This window comes from Salmo salar, chromosome ssa26, assembly GCF_905237065.1.
Source record: "Salmo salar chromosome ssa26, Ssal_v3.1, whole genome shotgun sequence".
Lineage (NCBI taxonomy): Eukaryota > Metazoa > Chordata > Actinopteri > Salmoniformes > Salmonidae > Salmo > Salmo salar.
The window spans coordinates 25,904,617-25,927,275 of NC_059467.1; the positions used below are offsets into that span (position 1 = coordinate 25,904,617).

Consider the following 22,659-nt stretch of genomic DNA (forward strand, 5'->3'; position numbering starts at 1 on the left):
GTGAGGAGCAGGCAGGAACTGGGAGCAGAGCTTCATTAATATTTCAACACCTGACACTTTTAACCAACACATTCAACTAGGTCAATGTATATGTAAAAAAATCTACCAATATCTATTTTGATTTCTTTAATTTAGTATTAGGGGTAAATGTGTGTCTACGCAGGTGGCAATGCAGTGAGCTCAGACTGAAGTGTGTCAAGTCAAGGGACATGACCAATAGTTTAACAACTCAGTGGGATCAACTTGTCTTGCCATGCCACCAGACAATAAAACCATTTGTATTGTTTTTGTATTTAAAGTTCAGTCCCATCTCACAGAGTTGTGTCGTTAAAAAAGGAAATTCAAACTACAATTTTTTATGGTTGTACACCTTAACACCCCACCATCATAACTGTTCCTGTTAGCTAGTTAAGCTTCCTCAGTGTCTCTGTCTTTGTTCTTTCTCCACTAAGTGGGTGAGTCTGAGGCCCATAGAGTAACGTTAACACTCCCATCTCCCGTTTCCACTCAGTCACTGTCTGTCGGTGTGTCTGTGGGACGACCCTGTAGCGTTCTCTACCTCCCTGACTCTAAGGTGAGCCAAGCTCCAGAATCTGCTGCTACATGATATGAATGCAGCGTGTGAACAATGCCCTGAAAGGAACCGTTTTCAACAGGCAGCAAACACCTACCCCTCCATTGTTCTTAGCAGGTAGAGCTTACCGCTTTTCTCTGCCCCTCTTTTGTTGGCTTTCGTTTTTGTCTCGACTGCATTATGGGCCTGTCTATTCAGCCTGTGTTTAAACAATCCTCTCAGGTGAGCTGTGTGTTTTTATAACAGGGAGGGGCATTTGTGGCTGACGCTGTCAATCACTCCTCACCTCTGCTCCACCCCTTTCAGTCTGTGTACTCAGTCTGAGGAGAGAGAGAGAGACAGAGAGATAGACAGAGAGAGAGAGAGAGACAGAGAGAGAGACAGAGAGAGACATAGAGAGACAGAGAGGTGGACAGAGAGTGTAGACTAACAGTGAAATGCTTATTTACGGGTCCTTTTCCAAAAATGCAGAGTTAAAGATAAAGAATAAAAATGTCAGTGTTAGTATGTGTGGGTAGAGTCCATTGTGTGTGCATAGAGTCAGTGCAATGTAAGAGTCAATGTAACAGCGAGGTACGACAGCAGAGGCTTGTGGTTCAAGATCACAGCATTGACAGTACACAGCCAAGAACAATAAATTATAAATAGGTGTGCTATCAGTTTGAAAATATGACTGGTATTTTGGGGTTATCGCGTTGCCCTAGGTAGCCGTACACACCACAAAGACTCCTTCTTTTGGGAAGTCAGTCAGCCTTCGTGTGCCTGTCCTCTCTCTCCATCCTCCCACCTGGGTCTGTCAGAGGACAGCTTACCAGAAGCACAGCTATGTTTAGGAGATGTAGCTGCATCTCTAATGAGTTAGCATGAAACCCTTGGCACTACCTCTCCTGCACTCTTAGAAAAAAAGGTGCTATCTTGAACCTTTCCACAGAGGGTTCTACATGGAACCCAAAAGGGTTCTACCTGGAACCAGAAAAGGTTATTCTATGGGGACAGCCGAGAACACTTTTGGAACTATTTTTTCCAAGAGTGGGTGAATGACTGTGCTTTGAGAGGGGCTGAGGAGCAGCTCTTCATGCTGTCTCAGTCATACCAAAGAGACACTCCAATGTGAAACTCTGAGGTCAATGTGGTAGTGAATATGATCAGTCTTCTGTAGCCATGCTTGGCTCCATCCCTAGACCAAAGGCAGATAAAGACAGTTCCAGTGACACTGTCCCTATCAGGATGGTGTGTGTGCTTAGTGCTGGGACACACTCTAACAAGTGAGCCAGTAGAGTGATCATCACAGTGGCACAGTAAAAACAGAGGGCTGTAATTCAGCCTGGGAGGGAGGTAGGGAGGGAAGGAGGTAGGGAGGGAGGGAGGGAGGGAGGGAAGGAAGGGGGGGGGGGCGGGGGGGGGGCAGGCCTGGTGCAGCACAGCACGGAGTAGCCTTCCCTTCCCCTGATACAAGCCGACAGTCTGCACAGGCCCGGACGGCCCAGATAAAAGCTTTCACTTTGGTCAGTTTCAGAATATTAATATTTCAGCCAATATTTCACCTGACATAAATACTGTGTGCTCTTTAATAGCTGTGCTCGGCTGTTTGGAAGTTTATCACAGTGAAAGCTTACATGAAGATTCTGGAAAAGTAACATAAATGGGATTAAGGAGAGGTTAAAATCATCTAGTGTGGCTGTTGGAGGGGGATATTAAATATTGATTTATCCCAGTGTAACGACCCAGCCGGAGAGTGGGACTAAGTGCTGCTTACAGATGGATCAATTCATCTTTTAATACAAAGTGTGTCCATGGAGCACAATGCATCCCTTCCTCCTCTCTCACCCCTATTACTGGGATCCCTCCATATGGCCCTTCTTACTCTCTCATTCCATCTCTTCTCTTTCTCTCTCATCTCTTTCTTCTGCCCTCCCCTCTCTCTCTCTCTCTCTCATCTCTCTCTCTCATTCCTCCTCATCTCTCTCTCCTTACTACTGCCCTTTGAGGTGGAAGACGTCCTTTAATTCTACAGTTCACTAGTCATCTACCTTCTTGTTGAGGTAATGTCAAATATTCATGCTTTACTGTTTTCTATTTATACTTTTTTACTATATCCCATCAGTACAATAAAAGCTTTTCCAAGACTCAAAAGGTTCCTTTTTGAAATATTTATCTAAAGGTATTATTGTCTGTAGAGGGCAATTACTTTGTTCCATTATTTATTTGCTCAGTGGATGCTTTTATCTAAAACAACCGAGAATGAGTACAGTCAAATACAACAGGATCCATTTGCAACTCCTGGAATTGTCTCCTGCTATTAGCATAGCTAGATAGAACTGGTAAAACTGTTAGGATTGTCTCCTGCTATTAGCATAGCTAGCTAGAACTGGTAAAACTGTTAGGATTGTCTCCTGCTATTAGCATAGCTAGATAGAACTGGTAAAACTGTTAGGATTGTCTCCTGCTATTAGCATAGCTAGCTAGAACTGGTAAAACTGTTAGGATTGTCTCCTGCTATTAGCATACTGTAGCTAGCTAGAACTGGTAAAACTGTTAGGATTGTCTCCTGCTATTAGCATAGCTAGCTAGAACTGGTAAAACTGTTAGGATTGTCTCCTGCTATTAGCATAGCTAGATAGAACTGGTAAAACTGTTAGGATTGGGTGTTTTCATCTGCAGGTTGAAAATGTCTAGGTTGTCCTATACTGTATGAACTGAGATACAGGAGAAAACAGGCTACAGAGTCACTGATTCAGGTGTCACAGATTGGTGATATTCCTATAACTCTTGTCTTGGTTAATATTCCCATAGCTCTTGTCTTGCTTGAGATTCTTATAGCTCTTATCTTGGTTAATATTCCCATAGCTCTTGTCTTGGTTGATATTCCCATAGCTCTTGTCTTGGTTGATATTCCCATAGCTCTTGTCTGGGTTGATATTCCCATAGCTCTTGTCTTGGTCTTGGTAGTACCCACTGTTTACTGGAGGTTGTGTGTAGAGATACAATATATTCCTCTGCTGACATCTCCCAAACTGGAATCAAAGGGTGAAAGGCCAGTGTATTAACCTATTGAACTGCCCCTGTCCCCCTGACACCCCCTCCTCCCTACATTATTGATGAGTACAATATTCTCTTTCCCATGTCGTACAGCTCAAAGCATAACATATTCAAATGGAGCTTTGCTGGTGTTCCACAAAGTCCTGACTCCTAACCTTTTGCAAGTAGTAGAAATGCTCTTCTCGCTCTAATCTGTGTGTGTGCGTGTGTGCGTGTGTTTGTGGGTGCCGAGGTCCTATTCAGGCAAAGCCCTCAGAAAGACTTTGAATATAATCTTGTCTGGTCTGCAGCCCTGGAAGCAATTTTCTGCTGCTTTTCGACTGCTGTCTTGGAAATTGCCAACCAAGGCTTTTTGGCTGCAATGTAAATCCCTGGCATACATGGGTTTGGCCATCCAAATTAGATTATGTTCTGCTCCCAGTCGCTGGCCATAGCCAGCAAGTGCCATTGTTGAGTATTGCTTACATTAATGCTTTGTCCAATTGTTCACATCTGTCAAAGGAATAAAAATAGTCTATGACTCTGAAAGAGGTTGTGGATGTGTGTGGGCGTCCGTCCCAGGCCAGGACTGAAACAATGCCACCCGCTCTTTCTCTCTTTCTGTCTTTCTGTCTCTCTGGCTGTCTCGCCTCTCTCCAGAAAGACATCAAGGCCGCATCCTGGTTGGGCTGTTGGCTGAGGTAGTTCCCTTATTTTCCGTAGTTGCGGTGTAAAATGGGGAATTGCCAATGCACTGCAGCCTCTCAAAAATGTTACTGGCCCCAGAGCTCTAGACCTGCAGAGAGAGCCACGCTCACTGCCGGCCGGGCCGGGCCTCTGTACAACAAAGACTGGGGAGAGAGAGAACACGCCATAATGGGCCTGTTATGCTCTGCTGCAGCATTGTTACAGTGGGCACATAATGGCTCCTGTGTCTGCCAGGTCACTCAGTTCATTGTTCATATTGTTGTGGTTATGGTAGTGTTGTGTTATTGTAAGCGGAGGGTTTGATAAGGCAGAGATGTGAGCCCAACTTAACGGTCCCTGGAGGAGCCAGTGAACAGTTCAGGGTCATTGAGAGCTGGAAACCCGTAAAAATACACCAGCAAATGATCTCAACCCGGTGTGGAATAAAAAACCACAGAAGAGCTCTGTCAGAAAGGCCTTTACTGCACAGAGCAGAGATGGCAATGCATAAAATGCACCATTTGCAAATTAAGTTGAAAGGTCAAGTTTTGTGGGGCTGACTTGGTTCTCCTTCCAGAGAAAAAGAGAAGAACATCTCAGCCTGGTGTATGATAGCATATTGTGTCATTAAAAACAAACCAAAAACTCTATCTGGCATCCAGCCCGGATTAGGGGTAGCAGTTAGCAGTTCAGCTCCATAATTGAACTAAGATGTTACTCTGTGCAGCTCTCTTAATGAGGTGGTAGCCTGGTGCTGTCAGTAGAGGCCGGAGGACTCAGAGGACTGGATGTCTAGGGCAGTGGTCCATCTATGGCCTGAGTGATCCTGTGCCTGCCTTGGGGGATGAGGCCTGTGGACCTCCTGTAGTGCAGGGCTGAGGCCCAGGGAGCAGGGGAAAGAGAGCAAGAGACTGCATGAAAGAAACCCTCGGCTTACCACACCACTGGATGGGCTTAAGACGTAAATGGTTCAGAACTACCAACTACTAGAGAGCTGCAACATTATAAATAACATTGCAATTGGTTACAACTGAAATACAAAACAGATTAGGATGAGAAAACGGGATGTAACACCACTTCATGTTTAAAGGGAACTTTGTCTCCATTTTAGTCAGGGCAGGGCGCAGATTGCAGAGGTTTAGGCCCTCAAGGTCTCCACTCTGGGTCACATGTGACCTTTGTGATGAGTGACAGCTGATACACAAAGCCTGCTATTGTGGTCAGATCAGAGAGCTGTGTGCTTCACCTCCCCATAGACCAGGTGTTTGAGCTACAGCACATACTGCTAGGCCCACTTTCACAGACATGACAATAACAGTTATTCAACAGAATATTATGGCCTTTGTCAGTTGTCTTTTTTTTATCAAGGTATTAGCCCTATGCACCTGGGAAACCGAAAAAAAGAAATGACCAAACTCCAAGGTTTACGCACCTGTCCTGCTTGATTATCGTCAAGTGAAGCTTTTCAGTATTTTACAGAAGCAGTCCATTTAACAGAAGAATAGTGGAGGACTTCTCTACTTTTTTTCACTTAAATCCAGACAATGTTTTCAGCTGTCCTTAATACCGGACCTTAAACGGCTCTAACAATCCTTATTATCTTACAGTTGTATGGAGCAGCCTGGACAATCCAAGGCCATATGGTGGTGGCCAGGCTATTTAAAAAGGAGAGGGGCAGGAGTGGAGCGGCAGTGTGATGCGTAAATACAGGGTAGACACAGGCACAATGCACAGGGCCTCCTGCCTCTCTCTGCCTCTTCTTCTGCTTTCTTTACCACTGCCTCTAGCTGCCTCTGCCAGGGCTGCCCAGGCCCAGGATACGCCCTGTGGCTGTGGGCAGAGAAGCGGGCCTCCTGCACATGTTCTGTGGCCAGGCAGATTAAAGCCCTCTTCACAGTGCTGACATGGGCCTTCTCGGGTTCCACACTTCTCCAATGCTAAGCTAAGAAGTTCCACTGACTCTGCCATCCCTCGCCCTGCTCTGTTCTCTATGGCTATGGAATGACTTCACTGGGCAGCCATTTGCTATCGAACAAAATATGTTTGTAACCAAATTTGAGACAAAAAGAGCACTGGGCAGGGCGGAGGAGATTATTGTGGGTGGTTTTTTTTCCACTTGAGCTTGGAGCGCGTCGCTATAATTTGAGATGTGGGATGAAGGCTGCATGCTGAACTCATTTGAGGGAAGGACCGCTCGCTCGCCAGAGGCCGTGTTCAGAATGGGAGGAGAACAACTTGTACCATTATATATTTTCTATTCTCTCTCTCTCATTCTACCCCTCTCTCATGTTCTCTCTTCTTCATTCCCTGCCTCTCCTTCACTTGTTCATTTATTCCATCAAGTTTTTTTATCTTTCCCCCTTCCACTCCCTGCATCTCTCTCTCTCTCTCTCTTTCTCTCTCTCTCTCTTTTTCTCTCTCTCTCTCTCTCTCTCTCTCTCCCTCTTTTTATCTCTCTCTCTCTCCTATCACAGTTGTCCTATTTTTTTCTCCATTTGTTGAAGGGAAGTGCTCTTGCCATCCTCACTACTGTACATTAGAAATGTCCTTTATAGTGGGCATGCAGCAGGCGGTGGTGTGCATACTGTACCGTCTCTCTGGACGGACGGAGGGCCATCGTCCCTGGATACCACCGCATGTCCTTCTGTGCCAGAGTGATCAGTAAAAATTTCATGACATCATAAAATAATAAAAATGCCATTAATTTATCACAGCACTTGATGCAGGGGTAGTAAAATAGCATTAGTTCACTGAATATTTTCAAGCCTTGAAACAAAAAGCCTAATGTTGTGCATATAATTTATGCCCATAATTTTAACTGTAATTGTAATGCATGGATATAAATGATAAAGGTTATAAGCAATAAGTATATAAAACATACTATATAAAATGTAATGGAAATTCATTGTAGCATATTGCACAGATTTAGTCTAATGTTCATTAGCATTGCCAACACAGGGAAAGAGAAAGTCATATTTGTACAATGTTTAATAACCTTGCAGTTGACATACAGTACTGTCCAGCTACAGTAGAGTACAGTAGAGTACAGCAGAGTACATAAGAATACAGTAACTCACATTAGACAACACATCCTAAATCAACCTGTTATAGGCCAATGTAACAATGATTGTTCATGTATCATCAGACTGTACAGAGTTCTATTATATTTAATGATGTGGAGGTAATAAGGGCATAATTCAATAAGCCAACTTGTTCAACACTGGTCCCAGCTGACTGGGGCACTAGCTGCTGTTCCCTCTATGTGATCACTGGGACTTTGTGGTGGAGAAAGGAGAAGTTTAGCGCTGAGCTAGATGTTAATGAAAGTCTTTGATGGATGGCTCCTGTTACTCATCCCCTCAGCCCAACATGATGCTTAATGATCATGAGTTTATAAAAGGCCTTGATTGATCAGGAGGGGCCAGTGGAGTGCAGGGGGGGGGGGGATAGTAGACGGCTAATTTATTACACAGTTCCCCCAGAATGCTGAGTCCTCCCAGGCCCTCCCAGCAGAGAGGAGAGGACTGTCCATGTAGCATCCCATCCCAGGCCGCCATTGCCCGTCTGACTAATCGCACATCCGTCAATTTGTCATCGGGCCGCTAGCCTCTTTCATTAAGTGCAATAATGTGGCTGGGTGATGAATACAGCAGTGTGTGTCGCTTCACACGGAGCGTGGCGCTGGGAAGGCATGGCGCTCTATCTTATCTTTACAAAGCGCCTTCTGCCCAGCGGGGACCAGCGCATATGTCATAATTAGAAAACACTTAAGTTAGCAAAGCCAAGGCAGATAGGCAGCCTCTAATCACAGGCCATAAGCAGGTGGTGGTTAATTGTAGATCAGAATCACTCAGATGTTGATACATAATGATGGCTCCTTGAAGCGTGATGGTAAATTGCAGCACTCTCACTGTCTTTCACACACAGAGACACACACACAGAGACACACACACAGAGACACACACAGAGAGAGACATACTCTCTCTTTTTGAGGAATAGTTCTTGAATAAATAAAATGCCTCAGGATGATGGAGAAGACTTGAAGTGGAATTCAAATGTCTCAATTTGTCTTCTTGTCATCCTTTTCAGGTCTTATTGGCCAATCAAAGGGAAACTGAAAGAGGAGAAACATTTCAGTGAATTGACAATGGATTTTTTTGGGACAAATAATTGTTTTTGGACAATGGATTTTTTCTCTCTCAGAAATGAATGAACAACTGTCTGTTTTTTTCTGGAAGTAATGCTTTTGATCAGGATGTTCTATGAAACTAAATCAAACAGCATTGTATTGCAGGTGATGTTCTGTATTAACCTCCAGTGACTGAAGTGTAATGGTACATTATATTTTCTCTGATAGGAGAGAGGTATACAAGCTCCCATGTGGGTGGAAAAACAAGAACACAAACAAAAGAGTAAAAGCCCAGAGAACAGTGAAAGATTAATGTGTGTGTTGGTGTCGGTGTCTGTGTGTGTGGCAGGGGAGCTGTTAGCATTGTATAGGGAGCCCACCTGAGTGTCAGTTCAAACTGCGTGTGATAGGCAACCTCAGAAAAGACACAGGAAGAGGAGGGGTACACATAGTGCACCTTTGGCAGAGGTAGAATGCTCACCCTGGGAGTAAAACAAACGCTCTCGGCTGAACCCTGGCAACATGCCTGCTTTTAGTGTCTTCCAGGCGAATCCGAGGGGGAAAGATTATTTGTGTCATGCCGAGTCAAAGTGTCCATCTCCTACTTGAGTCTTTAGAGAGGAAGACAGCCCTGTGCTAATGCCCTGCGCATTCACTGCCGAACTAGGTCATTTAACAATGGAGCGAGCAGCAGTCGGCACTCTCCCCCTGCATAATACATTAAGTGTAATGTGCAGCAACTATTCAGAGGGCCCCGAAAGCTGTTATTTTATTCTGTAAATGCACACGGACATGACGTTTAACATTGTCACAGGCGAGCTGAATGAACGGGTTTCATTGTGCGTCAAGTACAACATGATGCCAAGTTTAATCTGAGCATAAAGCGACATGACAAAAGGGAGAACACGGTGTGTTCTATAAAGCATGAGCCCTGAATACGTGATGGCTGCTGAGCTCTGGGCGCTAGCTCCAGACAGACAGGGGGATGTACAGCAAAGATTACAGAGGGAAAACCTGAGCGCTGCAAAGAGAGGGCCCCAGTCCCTATTGTGTGCTGGGGATCACAAAGTATTCCTCTGTAACTCTATTTACAGCACCCCTGGCTCCTACTGTCTCTACCTCCTTTCCTCCCTCCTGTCATACATTATAGCATCTGCTGAATGCAGGCAGGGATGATAAAGGCAAGCTCAATCCACTTCCATCATGTCAAAGGAGTGGCTCTACAATAGAGCTAGCAGTTATTTCAAAGAACTAACGTGTTTCAGAAATGACTCATTCAGTTATTCTACTGATCAGCTATTCTCTTGATATGGAAAGAGATGTACTGTATATGCAGCCGTTTGTTCAGGTTCCTCATTGTCTCTCTCTCTCTCTCTTTCCTCTGTTTCTGTGTACTGTAGGAGCGGGCACACTTTGAGAGCCTTGGTCACCACCTTAGCAAACTGGGAGAGGATGGCAAAATCGGCCACAGAGTCATCGACCTCACCAGGCCAGAGGATCTGGATGGTAAGTACACACTTCTCTCTTATAGTTTTCCCTTTTCCCATGCTGAAAAGCCATCCAGTCAGTTCTATGTAACAGTGAATTCTTCAGACTGCTGCCCCCCCCCGGTGCACAGTGTGTTCCTATAATGGACCAGAGAGAGGTGAGGGCTGCCAGAGCAGTAGACCAGGGGGAGCTGGGTTGGGGGGATAGTGGGGTTTGAAGGCGCCCACCGCTCCCTGGTTTTCACAGGTAGGTGAGGGGAGGACAGGGTGCCTGAGGACAAAGCTGGCCCTTCTCCAGGCCTGGCCCCGGCTGCCGCTGCGCTTGTTTGAGGTCCTGGGCACAGAGGTGTAAATTCGTGTAGCACCCATGTGACAAAGCGTCATCTCCCTTTGTGGGCCTGGAGCGTAAACAGTGGCGAGGAATGCCTCGATGCGCCAATGTTTGTCTGACGTAAATATTTGTGTCAGTTTCCATGGCACTTCAGAGCCCCGAGCAGAGGGAAAATGAATCAGGCTCACCTTTAATAGCTGAAACATTCTCAAGATGGTGGGAGAGATATTTCTCAGGACAATACAAGAGCACTCGCCTCTTTAAGATCCCTTCTAAAAGCCCTTTTAAAACATTTCCCACCAATTTCCCCATTTCCCAACATTCCCAACAAAATAATTACAACACACAACGTTTCACAAATGGTATGGTCTACCTCACATAAACCTGCTTGTTGACAAAGTCAAAGAACTGAAACATAAATGAGTTGTCTTGTCTGATTTCACATCACACCCATAAATTCAGGATTAGAGGTGCAGTTAGTGGCCATAGAGGGATAGTTCCCACGTCGTCTCCGCAGCAGACTCTGTCCCACCCCTCTGGCCCTCAGGGCAGATGTTCTCTAGGTCCTCAGCCTCTCCCAGTTACCCCAGTGGGAACCTTTCTTCTGTGGCTACTGTGGAGTCAGGACAGGAGCAAGGCGCGCATCAGCCCCTGTCGTCAGGGATCAGTTGTGCCCTTTTATGTCCTGTGCAGGGCAGAGGGAAAGGCTAGTGCCAGATGCCTCTGGGAAGTGAGTTCCCAGCGGGCTGTGGATTAGGAGGAGGCAGGGAGGAGAGGAGAGGCAGGGCCCACGGAGGTCCTCTTCCCAGGGGGAGAGAGAGAGTGGTGGCTAGAAGCCAGAGACATGCACATAGCTCACCAACACAGTCACCATTTCATCTATCTCCACAAATATATCTGTCTGTTTCAACAGCACCACCAGATGAATGATGTGAACAGGGTTTTAACATGATGCCCACCACATTAAAGCCCCTTTTTACAACCGCAATCTGTTTACTTTGGAGAACAAGATCCGTGTTTACTTTTTAGGTTCTTGTTTGGAGGCATTATGTTGAGCAAATCTAAGAAAAGAGATGTTTACTATGAGAATGGATAGGATATAACAATTATAATAAGATTTTTTATTATTATTTACTTAAATTATTTGCCATTTCCAAATAATTCATAGCTGTCAACAGCATTTTCAACCGCTTACCCAGTTGAGTGATTCCTTGAGGGAGAGCCAGGTACCACATGTAAATATGATTCATTATTTTAAAGCAAGGACTTTTTATCCTGCAACACGGTATTCCACAGCAGCACAGAGTGTACTGCAGACACCTTTCTGCACCCCAACATGAGGAAAACTACATTTTACATTTTAGTCATTTAGCAGACGCTCTTATCCAAAGCGACTTACAGTAGTGTATGCATACATTTCATACATTTTTTCTCTGTACTGGTCCCCCATGGGAATCGAACCCACAACCCTGGCGTTGCAAACACCATGCTCTACCAACTGAGCCACACGAGACCACACGAGAAAACTACTGGTAGTGTCTGAATATACCTGAACAGGCTGTTGCTGCTACCTAGTGACTGTAGGTCTGTCAGGGCAGGGGTCAATCTCCTTGCAGAGGAGAAACAGTGTTATTCAGCAGACCACTGTACAGCAGGCCTCGCTGCAGTTCACAGAAAGCTTTAGGTTGCTTAAACTAATATTTGCAAAGCATGCAGCAACCAAATTAACAGCTGCCAAAGTTCTAACGAGGGCCATTGGAAAATAGTGGCGTGGTATGGGAATAGATAGAATTTCCTTCATTTTGGAAAGCCACGAGCCACATGCATCAGCTCACCGCAAAGTCATTAGGTCTTTTTAAGCTCAGATGAAAAACATGAACAAATACCACAAAAGGCCTCAACCCAGCCTCTTTGTTCATTCACATATGGCTTGGTAGAAGTAGTATGGCACGCGGGTTGTGTGTTTGTCTAAAGCGCCTCCGCCAGAGAGGGTCCTGGGAGAACAAAGGGGGCGTTGAGAGATGCAGGGAGGCAGGAAACAGAGTTCATCAGCTTGGCTAAGTAGAAATAGGCTAATAGACTTATTATGGGGTAGGAGGAACAGTAGTGTTGTACAGTAACAGACAGTGATGTTGTGTTTATTTGTCTTGGTAGCTCAGAGCTGTTGTTCAGTTTATTATCAGATGATTATTTTGAGAGGTTCATGTTGTTGTTTTCCTTCCTAACCAGAGGTTCATGTTGTTTTCCTTCCTAACCAGAGGTTCATGTTGTTGTTTTCCTTCCTAACCAGAGGTTCATGTTGTTTTCCTTCCTAACCAGAGGTTCATGTTGTTGTTTCCCTTCCTAACCAGAGGTTCATGTTGTTGTTTTCCTTCCTAACCAGAGGTTCATGTTGTTGTTTCCCTTCCTAACCAGAGGTTCATGTTGTTTTCCTTCCTAACCAGAGGTTCATGTTGTTTTCCTTCCTAACCAGAGGTTCATGTTGTTTTCCTTCCTAACCAGAGGTTCATGTTGTTTTCCTTCCTAACCAGAGGTTCATGTTGTTTTTCCCTTCCTAACCAGAGGTTCATGTTGTTGTTTTCCTTCCTAACCAGAGGTTCATGTTGTTGTTTTCCTTCCTAACCAGAGGTTCATGTTGTTGTTTCCCTTCCTAACCAGAGGTTCATGTTGTTGTTTCCCTTCCTAACCAGAGGTTCATGTTGTTGTTTTCCTTCCTAACCAGAGGTTCATGTTGTTGTTTTCCTTCCTAACCAGAGGTTCATGTTGTTTTCCTTCCTAACCAGAGGTTCATGTTGTTGTTTCCCTTCCTAACCAGAGGTTCATGTTGTTGTTTTCCTTCCTAACCAGAGGTTCATGTTGTTTTCCTTCCTAACCAGAGGTTCATGTTGTTTTCCTTCCTAACCAGAGGTTCATGTTGTTGTTTCCCTTCCTAACCAGAGGTTCATGTTGTTGTTTTCCTTCCTAACCAGAGGTTCATGTTGTTTTCCTTCCTAACCAGAGGTTCATGTTGTTGTTTTCCTTCCTAACCAGAGGTTCATGTTGTTGTTTTCCTTCCTAACCAGAGGTTCATGTTGTTGTTTCCCTTCCTAACCAGAGGTTCATGTTGTTGTTTTCCTTCCTAACCAGAGGTTCATGTTGTTTCCCTTCCTAACCAGAGGTTCATGTTGTTTTCCTTCCTAACCAGAGGTTCATGTTGTTGTTTTCCTTCCTAACCAGAGGTTCATGTTGTTGTTTCCCTTCCTAACCAGAGGTTCATGTTGTTTCCCTTCCTAACCAGAGGTTCATGTTGTTGTTTTCCTTCCTAACCAGAGGTTCATGTTGTTTTCCTTCCTAACCAGAGGTTCATGTTGTTGTTTTCCTTCCTAACCAGAGGTTCATGTTGTTGTTTTCCTTCCTAACCAGAGGTTCATGTTGTTGTTTTCCTTCCTAACCAGAGGTTCATGTTGTTGTTTTCCTTCCTAACCAGAGGTTCATGTTGTTGTTTTCCTTCCTAACCAGAGGTTCATGTTGTTGTTTTCCTTCCTAACCAGAGGTTCATGTTGTTTTCCTTCCTAACCAGAGGTTCATGTTGTTGTTTTCCTTCCTAACCAGAGGTTCATGTTGTTTTCCTTCCTAACCAGAGGTTCATGTTGTTTTCCTTCCTAACCAGAGGTTCATGTTGTTGTTTCCCTTCCTAACCAGAGGTTCATGTTGTTGTTTTCCTTCCTAACCAGAGGTTCATGTTGTTGTTTTCCTTCCTAACCAGAGGTTCATGTTGTTTCCCTTCCTAACCAGAGGTTCATGTTGTTTTCCTTCCTAACCAGAGGTTCATGTTGTTGTTTCCCTTCCTAACCAGAGGTTCATGTTGTTTCCCTTCCTAACCAGAGGTTCATGTTGTTGTTTCCCTTCCTAACCAGAGGTTCATGTTGTTTTCCTTCCTAACCAGAGGTTCATGTTGTTTTCCTTCCTAACCAGAGGTTCATGTTGTTGTTTTCCTTCCTAACCAGAGGTTCATGTTGTTTTCCTTCCTAACCAGAGGTTCATGTTGTTGTTTTCCTTCCTAACCAGAGGTTCATGTTGTTGTTTTCCTTCCTAACCAGAGGTTCATGTTGTTGTTTTCCTTCCTAACCAGAGGTTCATGTTGTTGTTTTCCTTCCTAACCAGAGGTTCATGTTGTTTTCCTTCCTAACCAGAGGTTCATGTTGTTTTCCTTCCTAACCAGAGGTTCATGTTGTTTTCCTTCCTAACCAGAGGTTCATGTTGTTGTTTTCCTTCCTAACCAGAGGTTCATGTTGTTGTTTTCCTTCCTAACCAGAGGTTCATGTTGTTGTTTTCCTTCCTAACCAGAGGTTCATGTTGTTTCCCTTCCTAACCAGAGGTTCATGTTGTTGTTTCCCTTCCTAACCAGAGGTTCATATTGTTTTCCTTCCTAACCAGAGGTTCATGTTGTTGTTTTCCTTCCTAACCAGAGGTTCATGTTGTTTTCCTTCCTAACCAGAGGTTCATGTTGTTGTTTTCCTTCCTAACCAGAGGTTCATGTTGTTTCCCTTCCTAACCAGAGGTTCATGTTGTTTTCCTTCCTAACCAGAGGTTCATGTTGTTGTTTCCCTTCCTAACCAGAGGTTCATGTTGTTGTTTCCCTTCCTAACCAGAGGTTCATGTTGTTTCCCTTCCTAACCAGAGGTTCATGTTGTTGTTTCCCTTCCTAACCAGAGGTTCATGTTGTTGTTTCCCTTCCTAACCAGAGGTTCATGTTGTTTTCCTTCCTAACCAGAGGTTCATGTTGTTTTCCTTCCTAACCAGAGGTTCATGTTGTTGTTTTCCTTCCTAACCAGAGGTTCATGTTGTTGTTTCCCTTCCTAACCAGAGGTTCATGTTGTTGTTTCCCTTCCTAACCAGAGGTTCATGTTGTTGTTTTCCTTCCTAACCAGAGGTTCATGTTGTTGTTTTCCTTCCTAACCAGAGGTTCATGTTGTTGTTTTCCTTCCTAACCAGAGGTTCATGTTGTTGTTTTCCTTCCTAACCAGAGGTTCATGTTGTTGTTTTCCTTCCTAACCAGAGGTTCATGTTGTTTTCCTTCCTAACCAGAGGTTCATGTTGTTTTCCTTCCTAACCAGAGGTTCATGTTGTTTTCCTTCCTAACCAGAGGTTCATGTTGTTTTCCTTCCTAACCAGAGGTTCATGTTGTTGTTTTCCTTCCTAACCAGAGGTTCATGTTGTTGTTTTCCTTCCTAACCAGAGGTTCATGTTGTTTCCCTTCCTAACCAGAGGTTCATGTTGTTGTTTTCCTTCCTAACCAGAGGTTCATGTTGTTGTTTTCCTTCCTAACCAGAGGTTCATGTTGTTTTCCTTCCTAACCAGAGGTTCATGAAGTTGTTTTCCTTCCTAACCAGAGGTTCATGTTGTTTTCCTTCCTAACCAGAGGTTCATGTTGTTTCCCTTCCTAACCAGAGGTTCATGTTGTTGTTTTCCTTCCTAACCAGAGGTTCATGTTGTTGTTTTCCTTCCTAACCAGAGGTTCATGTTGTTGTTTTCCTTCCTAACCAGAGGTTCATGTTGTTTTCCTTCCTAACCAGAGGTTCATGTTGTTGTTTCCCTTCCTAACCAGAGGTTCATGTTGTTTTCCTTCCTAACCAGAGGTTCATGTTGTTGTTTTCCTTCCTAACCAGAGGTTCATGTTGTTGTTTTCCTTCCTAACCAGAGGTTCATGTTGTTTTCCTTCCTAACCAGAGGTTCATGTTGTTTTCCTTCCTAACCAGAGGTTCATGTTGTTTTCCTTCCTAACCAGAGGTTCATGTTGTTTTCCTTCCTAACCAGAGGTTCATGTTGTTGTTTTCCTTCCTAACCAGAGGTTCATGTTGTTGTTTTCCTTCCTAACCAGAGGTTCATGTTGTTGTTTTCCTTCCTAACCAGAGGTTCATGTTGTTGTTTCCCTTCCTAACCAGAGGTTCATGTTGTTGTTTTCCTTCCTAACCAGAGGTTCATGTTGTTGTTTTCCTTCCTAACCAGAGGTTCATGTTGTTTCCCTTCCTAACCAGAGGTTCATGTTGTTGTTTTCCTTCCTAACCAGAGGTTCATGTTGTTGTTTTCCTTCCTAACCAGAGGTTCATGTTGTTGTTTTCCTTCCTAACCAGAGGTTCATGTTGTTTTCCTTCCTAACCAGAGGTTCATGTTGTTGTTTTCCTTCCTAACCAGAGGTTCATGTTGTTGTTTTCCTTCCTAACCAGAGGTTCATGTTGTTGTTTTCCTTCCTAACCAGAGGTTCATGTTGTTTTCCTTCCTAACCAGAGGTTCATGTTGTTGTTTCCCTTCCTAACCAGAGGTTCATGTTGTTGTTTTCCTTCCTAACCAGAGGTTCATGTTGTTGTTTTCCTTCCTAACCAGAGGTTCATGTTGTTTTCCTTCCTAACCAGAGGTTCATGTTGTTGTTTTCCTTCCTAACCAGAGGTTCATGTTGTTGTTTTCCTTCCTAACCAGAGGTTCATGTTGTTGTTTTCCTTCCTAACCAGAGGTTCATGTTGTTGTTTTCCTTCCTAACCAGAGGTTCATGTTGTTTTCCTTCCTAACCAGAGGTTCATGTTGTTGTTTTCCTTCCTAACCAGAGGTTCATGTTGTTGTTTCCCTTCCTAACCAGAGGTTCATGTTGTTGTTTTCCTTCCTAACCAGAGGTTCATGTTGTTTTCCTTCCTAACCAGAGGTTCATGTTGTTGTTTTCCTTCCTAACCAGAGGTTCATGTTGTTTCCCTTCCTAACCAGAGGTTCATGTTGTTGTTTCCCTTCCTAACCAGAGGTTCATGTTGTTGTTTTCCTTCCTAACCAGAGGTTCATGTTGTTGTTTTCCTTCCTAACCAGAGGTTCATGTTGTTTTCCTTCCTAACCAGAGGTTCATGTTGTTGTTTTCCTTCCTAACCAGAGGTTCATGTTGTTTTCCTTCCTAACCAGAGGTTCATGTTGTTGTTTTCCTTCCTAACCAGAGGTTCATGTTGTTTTCCTTCCTAACCAGAGGTTCATGTTGTTTTCCTTCCTAACCAGAGGTTCATGTTGTTGTTTTCCTTCCTAACCAGAGGTTCATGTTGTTGTTTTCCTTCCTAACCAGAGGTTCATGTTGTTGTTTCCCTTCCTAACCAGAGGTTCATGTTGTTGTTTTCCTTCCTAACCAGAGGTTCATGTTGTTGTTTTCCTTCCTAACCAGAGGTTCATGTTGTTTTCCTTCCTAACCAGAGGTTCATGTTGTTTTCCTTCCTAACCAGAGGTTCATGTTGTTGTTTCCCTTCCTAACCAGAGGTTCATGTTGTTGTTTTCCTTCCTAACCAGAGGTTCATGTTGTTGTTTCCCTTCCTAACCAGAGGTTCATGTTGTTTTCCTTCCTAACCAGAGGTTCATGTTGTTGTTTTCCTTCCTAACCAGAGGTTCATGTTGTTGTTTTCCTTCCTAACCAGAGGTTCATGTTGTTGTTTCCCTTCCTAACCAGAGGTTCATGTTGTTGTTTTCCTTCCTAACCAGAGGTTCATGTTGTTTTCCTTCCTAACCAGAGGTTCATGTTGTTGTTTTCCTTCCTAACCAGAGGTTCATGTTGTTTCCCTTCCTAACCAGAGGTTCATGTTGTTTTCCTTCCTAACCAGAGGTTCATGTTGTTGTTTCCCTTCCTAACCAGAGGTTCATGTTGTTTTCCTTCCTAACCAGAGGTTCATGTTGTTTTCCTTCCTAACCAGAGGTTCATGTTGTTGTTTTCCTTCCTAACCAGAGGTTCATGTTGTTGTTTTCCTTCCTAACCAGAGGTTCATGTTGTTTTCCTTCCTAACCAGAGGTTCATGTTGTTTTCCTTCCTAACCAGAGGTTCATGTTGTTTTCCTTCCTAACCAGAGGTTCATGTTGTTGTTTTCCTTCCTAACCAGAGGTTCATGTTGTTGTTTTCCTTCCTAACCAGAGGTTCATGTTGTTTTCCTTCCTAACCAGAGGTTCATGTTGTTGTTTCCCTTCCTAACCAGAGGTTCATGTTGTTGTTTTCCTTCCTAACCAGAGGTTCATGTTGTTGTTTTCCTTCCTAACCAGAGGTTCATGTTGTTGTTTTCCTTCCTAACCAGAGGTTCATGTTGTTGTTTTCCTTCCTAACCAGAGGTTCATGTTGTTGTTTTCCTTCCTAACCAGAGGTTCATATTGTTTTCCTTCCTAACCAGAGGTTCATGTTGTTGTTTTCCTTCCTAACCAGAGGTTCATGTTGTTGTTTCCCTTCCTAACCAGAGGTTCATGTTGTTTTCCTTCCTAACCAGAGGTTCATGTTGTTTTCCTTCCTAACCAGAGGTTCATGTTGTTGTTTTCCTTCCTAACCAGAGGTTCATGTTGTTGTTTTCCTTCCTAACCAGAGGTTCATGTTGTTTTCCTTCCTAACCAGAGGTTCATGTTGTTTTCCTTCCTAACCAGAGGTTCATGTTGTTTTCCTTCCTAACCAGAGGTTCATGTTGTTGTTTTCCTTCCTAACCAGAGGTTCATGTTGTTGTTTTCCTTCCTAACCAGAGGTTCATGTTGTTTTCCTTCCTAACCAGAGGTTCATGTTGTTGTTTCCCTTCCTAACCAGAGGTTCATGTTGTTGTTTTCCTTCCTAACCAGAGGTTCATGTTGTTGTTTTCCTTCCTAACCAGAGGTTCATGTTGTTGTTTTCCTTCCTAACCAGAGGTTCATGTTGTTGTTTTCCTTCCTAACCAGAGGTTCATGTTGTTGTTTTCCTTCCTAACCAGAGGTTCATATTGTTTTCCTTCCTAACCAGAGGTTCATGTTGTTGTTTTCCTTCCTAACCAGAGGTTCATGTTGTTGTTTCCCTTCCTAACCAGAGGTTCATGTGAATTATAGGCTGACTTTTATTGCCTTGAATGTTCCCATAGGAGGCTATTTGTTCGAGCTCAAACTAGGTGGTTCAGACATGAGACCATATCAGTTATAACTGTAATGTATTAGATCAATTAGGGTGTCCCTTTGTGAAGTTGGTTGATTCCCAACACAATGAATTCAAATGGTTTTTGATGGAAGGGATAAAACATGACATTTGCAAACATTTACTTGATTCAGACAATTCAGACAATTCCCTTTATACAGTTCGTTTGATTTCCAATAGTTCTGTTTTGTTCATATAGGCCTATCCTTGGAGATGAGTGTGTGTATGCCTGTGTGCCTGTGTGTGTCATTGCCATAGTCTGTTAGGACGGGGAGTTGGTTTTGCATGTCAGCCCAGGTTGCCCAGGTTTTATTGATTCATTCTGGAATAGTGAGATGTGAACAGGAATGCACCTTGCCCCACTTTAAGGCTGATGGCATGCGAGAGGAGATGGAGGAGACAAAAGTAAGAGCTATTCTGTAGCATGCAAGTGCTATCATGTCAGCTGTTAGTTCCCTTTACACACACAGAAATAGAAGAATTCAAAGCATCCAACCGGCATGTAATTGTTTAATTAGCGGACTATGAACCACTGCTTGAATAGAGGCACTGAGCACTGCATGTGTCATATCTGTCCATACACTGCATGTGTCATATCTGTCCATACACTGCATGTGTCATATCTGTCCATACACTGCATGTGTCATATCTGTCCATACACTGCATGTGTCATATCTGTCCATACACTGCATGTGTCATATCTGTCCATACACTGCATGTGTCATATCTGTCCATACACTGCATGTGTCATATCTGTCCATATACTGCATGTGTCATATCTGTCCATACACTGCATGTGTCATATCTGTCCATACACTGCATGTGTCATATCTGTCCATACACTGCATGTGTCATATCTGTCCATACACTGCATGTGTCATATCTGTCCATACACTGCATGTGTCATATCTGTCCATACACTGCATGTGGGCTGATCCCATCCCTTGGAGGGAGAGGCCCTATTGTCAGCAGTAAATACCTTTAGTGAGAGGTGTTTGATTTGATCCCACTGGGCGTGGAGCAGGGAGGGCTTGGCAGGTTGGAGTGATTGTTGCCTGCTCACTGAGGCAGATCTTCCTGAGCAGATTCCGGGGTGACAGTCGGTGTTGCCCTCAGAACAAAGCTGAAGGGGAGGGGGAGACAGGGGCAGCAGAGCCCTCTGGCTCTGCTCGGCACAGGGTCCAGTCTGAACCTGCAGCACACAGGTGTCATAGGCTAATGGGCTTCACTACACTCTCTCCATTTTTTCACCTTTCTTTCCCTCTCTCTTCTTTCTATTTTGCCTCTTTCTCTCTTCCCCTCTCTCCTTCTCCCCTGCTCTCTCTCTCGCTGTCTCTATCCCCCTCTCCTTCTCTCTGTCTCCCTCTCCCTCTCTGTCCCTCTCTCTCTCCCTACCCCCCCTTCTCTCTCTATCTATCCCCCTCTCCTTCTCTCTCTCCCTCTCCCTCTCTGTCCCTCTCTCTCTCCCTACCCCCCTTCTCTCTCTCTCTCTATCTAGCCCCCTCTCCTTCTCTCTCTCCCTCTCTGTCTCTCTCTCTCTGCCTCTATCCCCCCTCTCTCCTTCTCTCTCTCTCCCTCTCTCTCTCTATCCCTGTCCCCCTCTCTCTTTATCCCCCTCTCCTTCTCTCTCTCTCTCTCTCCCTCTCTCTCTCTCTCTCCCCCCTCCTCTCTCTCTCCCTGTCCTTCTCTGTCTCTCTCTCCCTCCCTCTCCCTCACTCTCTCTCTCCCTCTCCCCCTCGCTCCCTCTCTGTCTCTCTCTATCTCCCTATCCCCTCTCTCTCTCTCTCTCTTTCTCTCTCTCTCTCTCTCTCTCTCTCTTTCTTTCCCTCTCCCTCTGTCTCTCTCTCTGTAATTCATGCTGCTCATCTTCAGTGTCTGTGGGAGAGACAAATTAAAAGCAGATTCTCATATCACTCCGTCACATTGAGCTGCAGGCCTCATGAATCACAATCAATTCGATTAAGCAGCCTTCCCCTGTTCCCCCCCTCGCCCCCCTTCCCAGCCCCAACCCTGGGGGCTGCCCTGTCACTGCTAAACATCTGTATTTATTTACACAATCACACACCTAACTAACTGCTTCCCCAACGTGCCGCTCCCCGCAAAAAAATCAATTAATGCTTGTTTGTAAATGTCAGAACATTGTTGGGTGTTTTATTGAAGAGAGAAAACAGCATTGTTGTAAATTGCGTGTTACCCTTGTGGGGTGATGCTTGGTGAGCTATAGGCCCTGCTGCTGCTGCCAGCTCCCTCAGTGGCTGCTGCTGCTTCTGATTAGGACACATCATGATTACCCTGCAGGGCCAATGAGAGGGGGGCAGGGACCTCCCATGTGACCATACACAAGCACTGTGGCAGGGACGGACGCGGTCCTTTGTCCCAATGGATTGGTAGCATCGTGCGGCTCTTAGCAACCTCCTTCTAGCCCAGGGTCAGGCTCATTTCTGCTCCCAGCTCCAAGTCCCAACACTGACAGACAAAGCCCTCAGCCCTGAGTCTGGTTCTGAATCTGGGTCTGCTTAGCCCGTCAGCACTCCGTTCCACACTCACACAAAGCCACCAGGATGTTATAATACTGTTTAGAGGAGCCATAGATTTCCCTTTCATGGCCTGCTGGTGCAGATACGAACTGGAGAAGAAGTGCTCCTCCTCGTCTTCCGCCTGACGAACCAGAACCCAGGGCTTCACGGGCCTCATCTCTAATGAACTGATTGAAGTGGTTTGTTTCCTGGCGCTGGTGTCAGGGTGGCGGGCTGTGTTGTGTCCCCCTCCTCGTAAGAGGCTCACCTCTGCCCGTATGCATGCATGCCAGTATATAAATTGCTGAATCACTGTCAGTGGCAGAGTAATGGCACGGGGGGCATCGTAAATTAGAGCGAGCGATCCCAGGGCGCAGACACTGGCTGTCGTGTCTGAGTGAGCGCTACGCTCCTGCCCTAATGAATACCTTCATCTGGCCCGGCAGTCAGCAGATTGGCCTACGTTGATGGATACTGTCAGCCCCACGCCACACCACATTTCATTGCACAATAAACATGGCTGTCAAAACCAAACAAAGTGAAATCAATTCATCCTGTACAGTGAGTGCGTGCTAAATGAAATGAATGTACTGTGGGGACGGTGGCAGCAGAGGTAGTGTATTATTCCTGAATCCTGACGGCGTAAAGCAGGGAGGTAAAGACATTTAGACTTTTCTCAAACAGGCACGTGTACAGGTATGTGTGTGTTAAAGGGGATACTTCGAGATTTTTTTACAATGAGGCCTTTTATCTACTTCCCCAGAGTCAGATGGACTAGTGGATACCATTTGTATGTCTCTGTGTCCAGTATGAAGGAAGTTAAAGGTAGTATCGCGAGCCAATGCTAACTAGCGCTAGCTAGCAGATACCCATAGACATCCAGTCATTTCGTTAGCAATTGTGCTAGCGCTAGTTAGCAACTTCCTTCAAACTGCACACAGAGACATAAAAAGGGCATCCACAAGTTAATCTGACTCTGGGAAAGTAGATAAGGGGCATTGCCAAAACC

General features: G+C 44.7%; 1 protein-coding gene across 24 annotated transcripts in view; it reads left to right on the forward strand.

Annotated features, from left to right (window-relative positions):
* The window catches only part of LOC106587493 (transcription factor SOX-6), a 203,970-nt gene that overhangs the window by 167,620 nt on the left and 13,691 nt on the right, over positions 1-22,659 (forward strand). For all 24 annotated transcript variants that reach the window (XM_045708401.1, XM_045708398.1, XM_045708408.1 and 21 more), the window contains one exon: positions 9,809-9,914. In XM_045708401.1, coding sequence (XP_045564357.1) covers positions 9,809-9,914 — 106 coding nt within the window. The remainder of the gene's footprint in view (positions 1-9,808; positions 9,915-22,659) is intronic.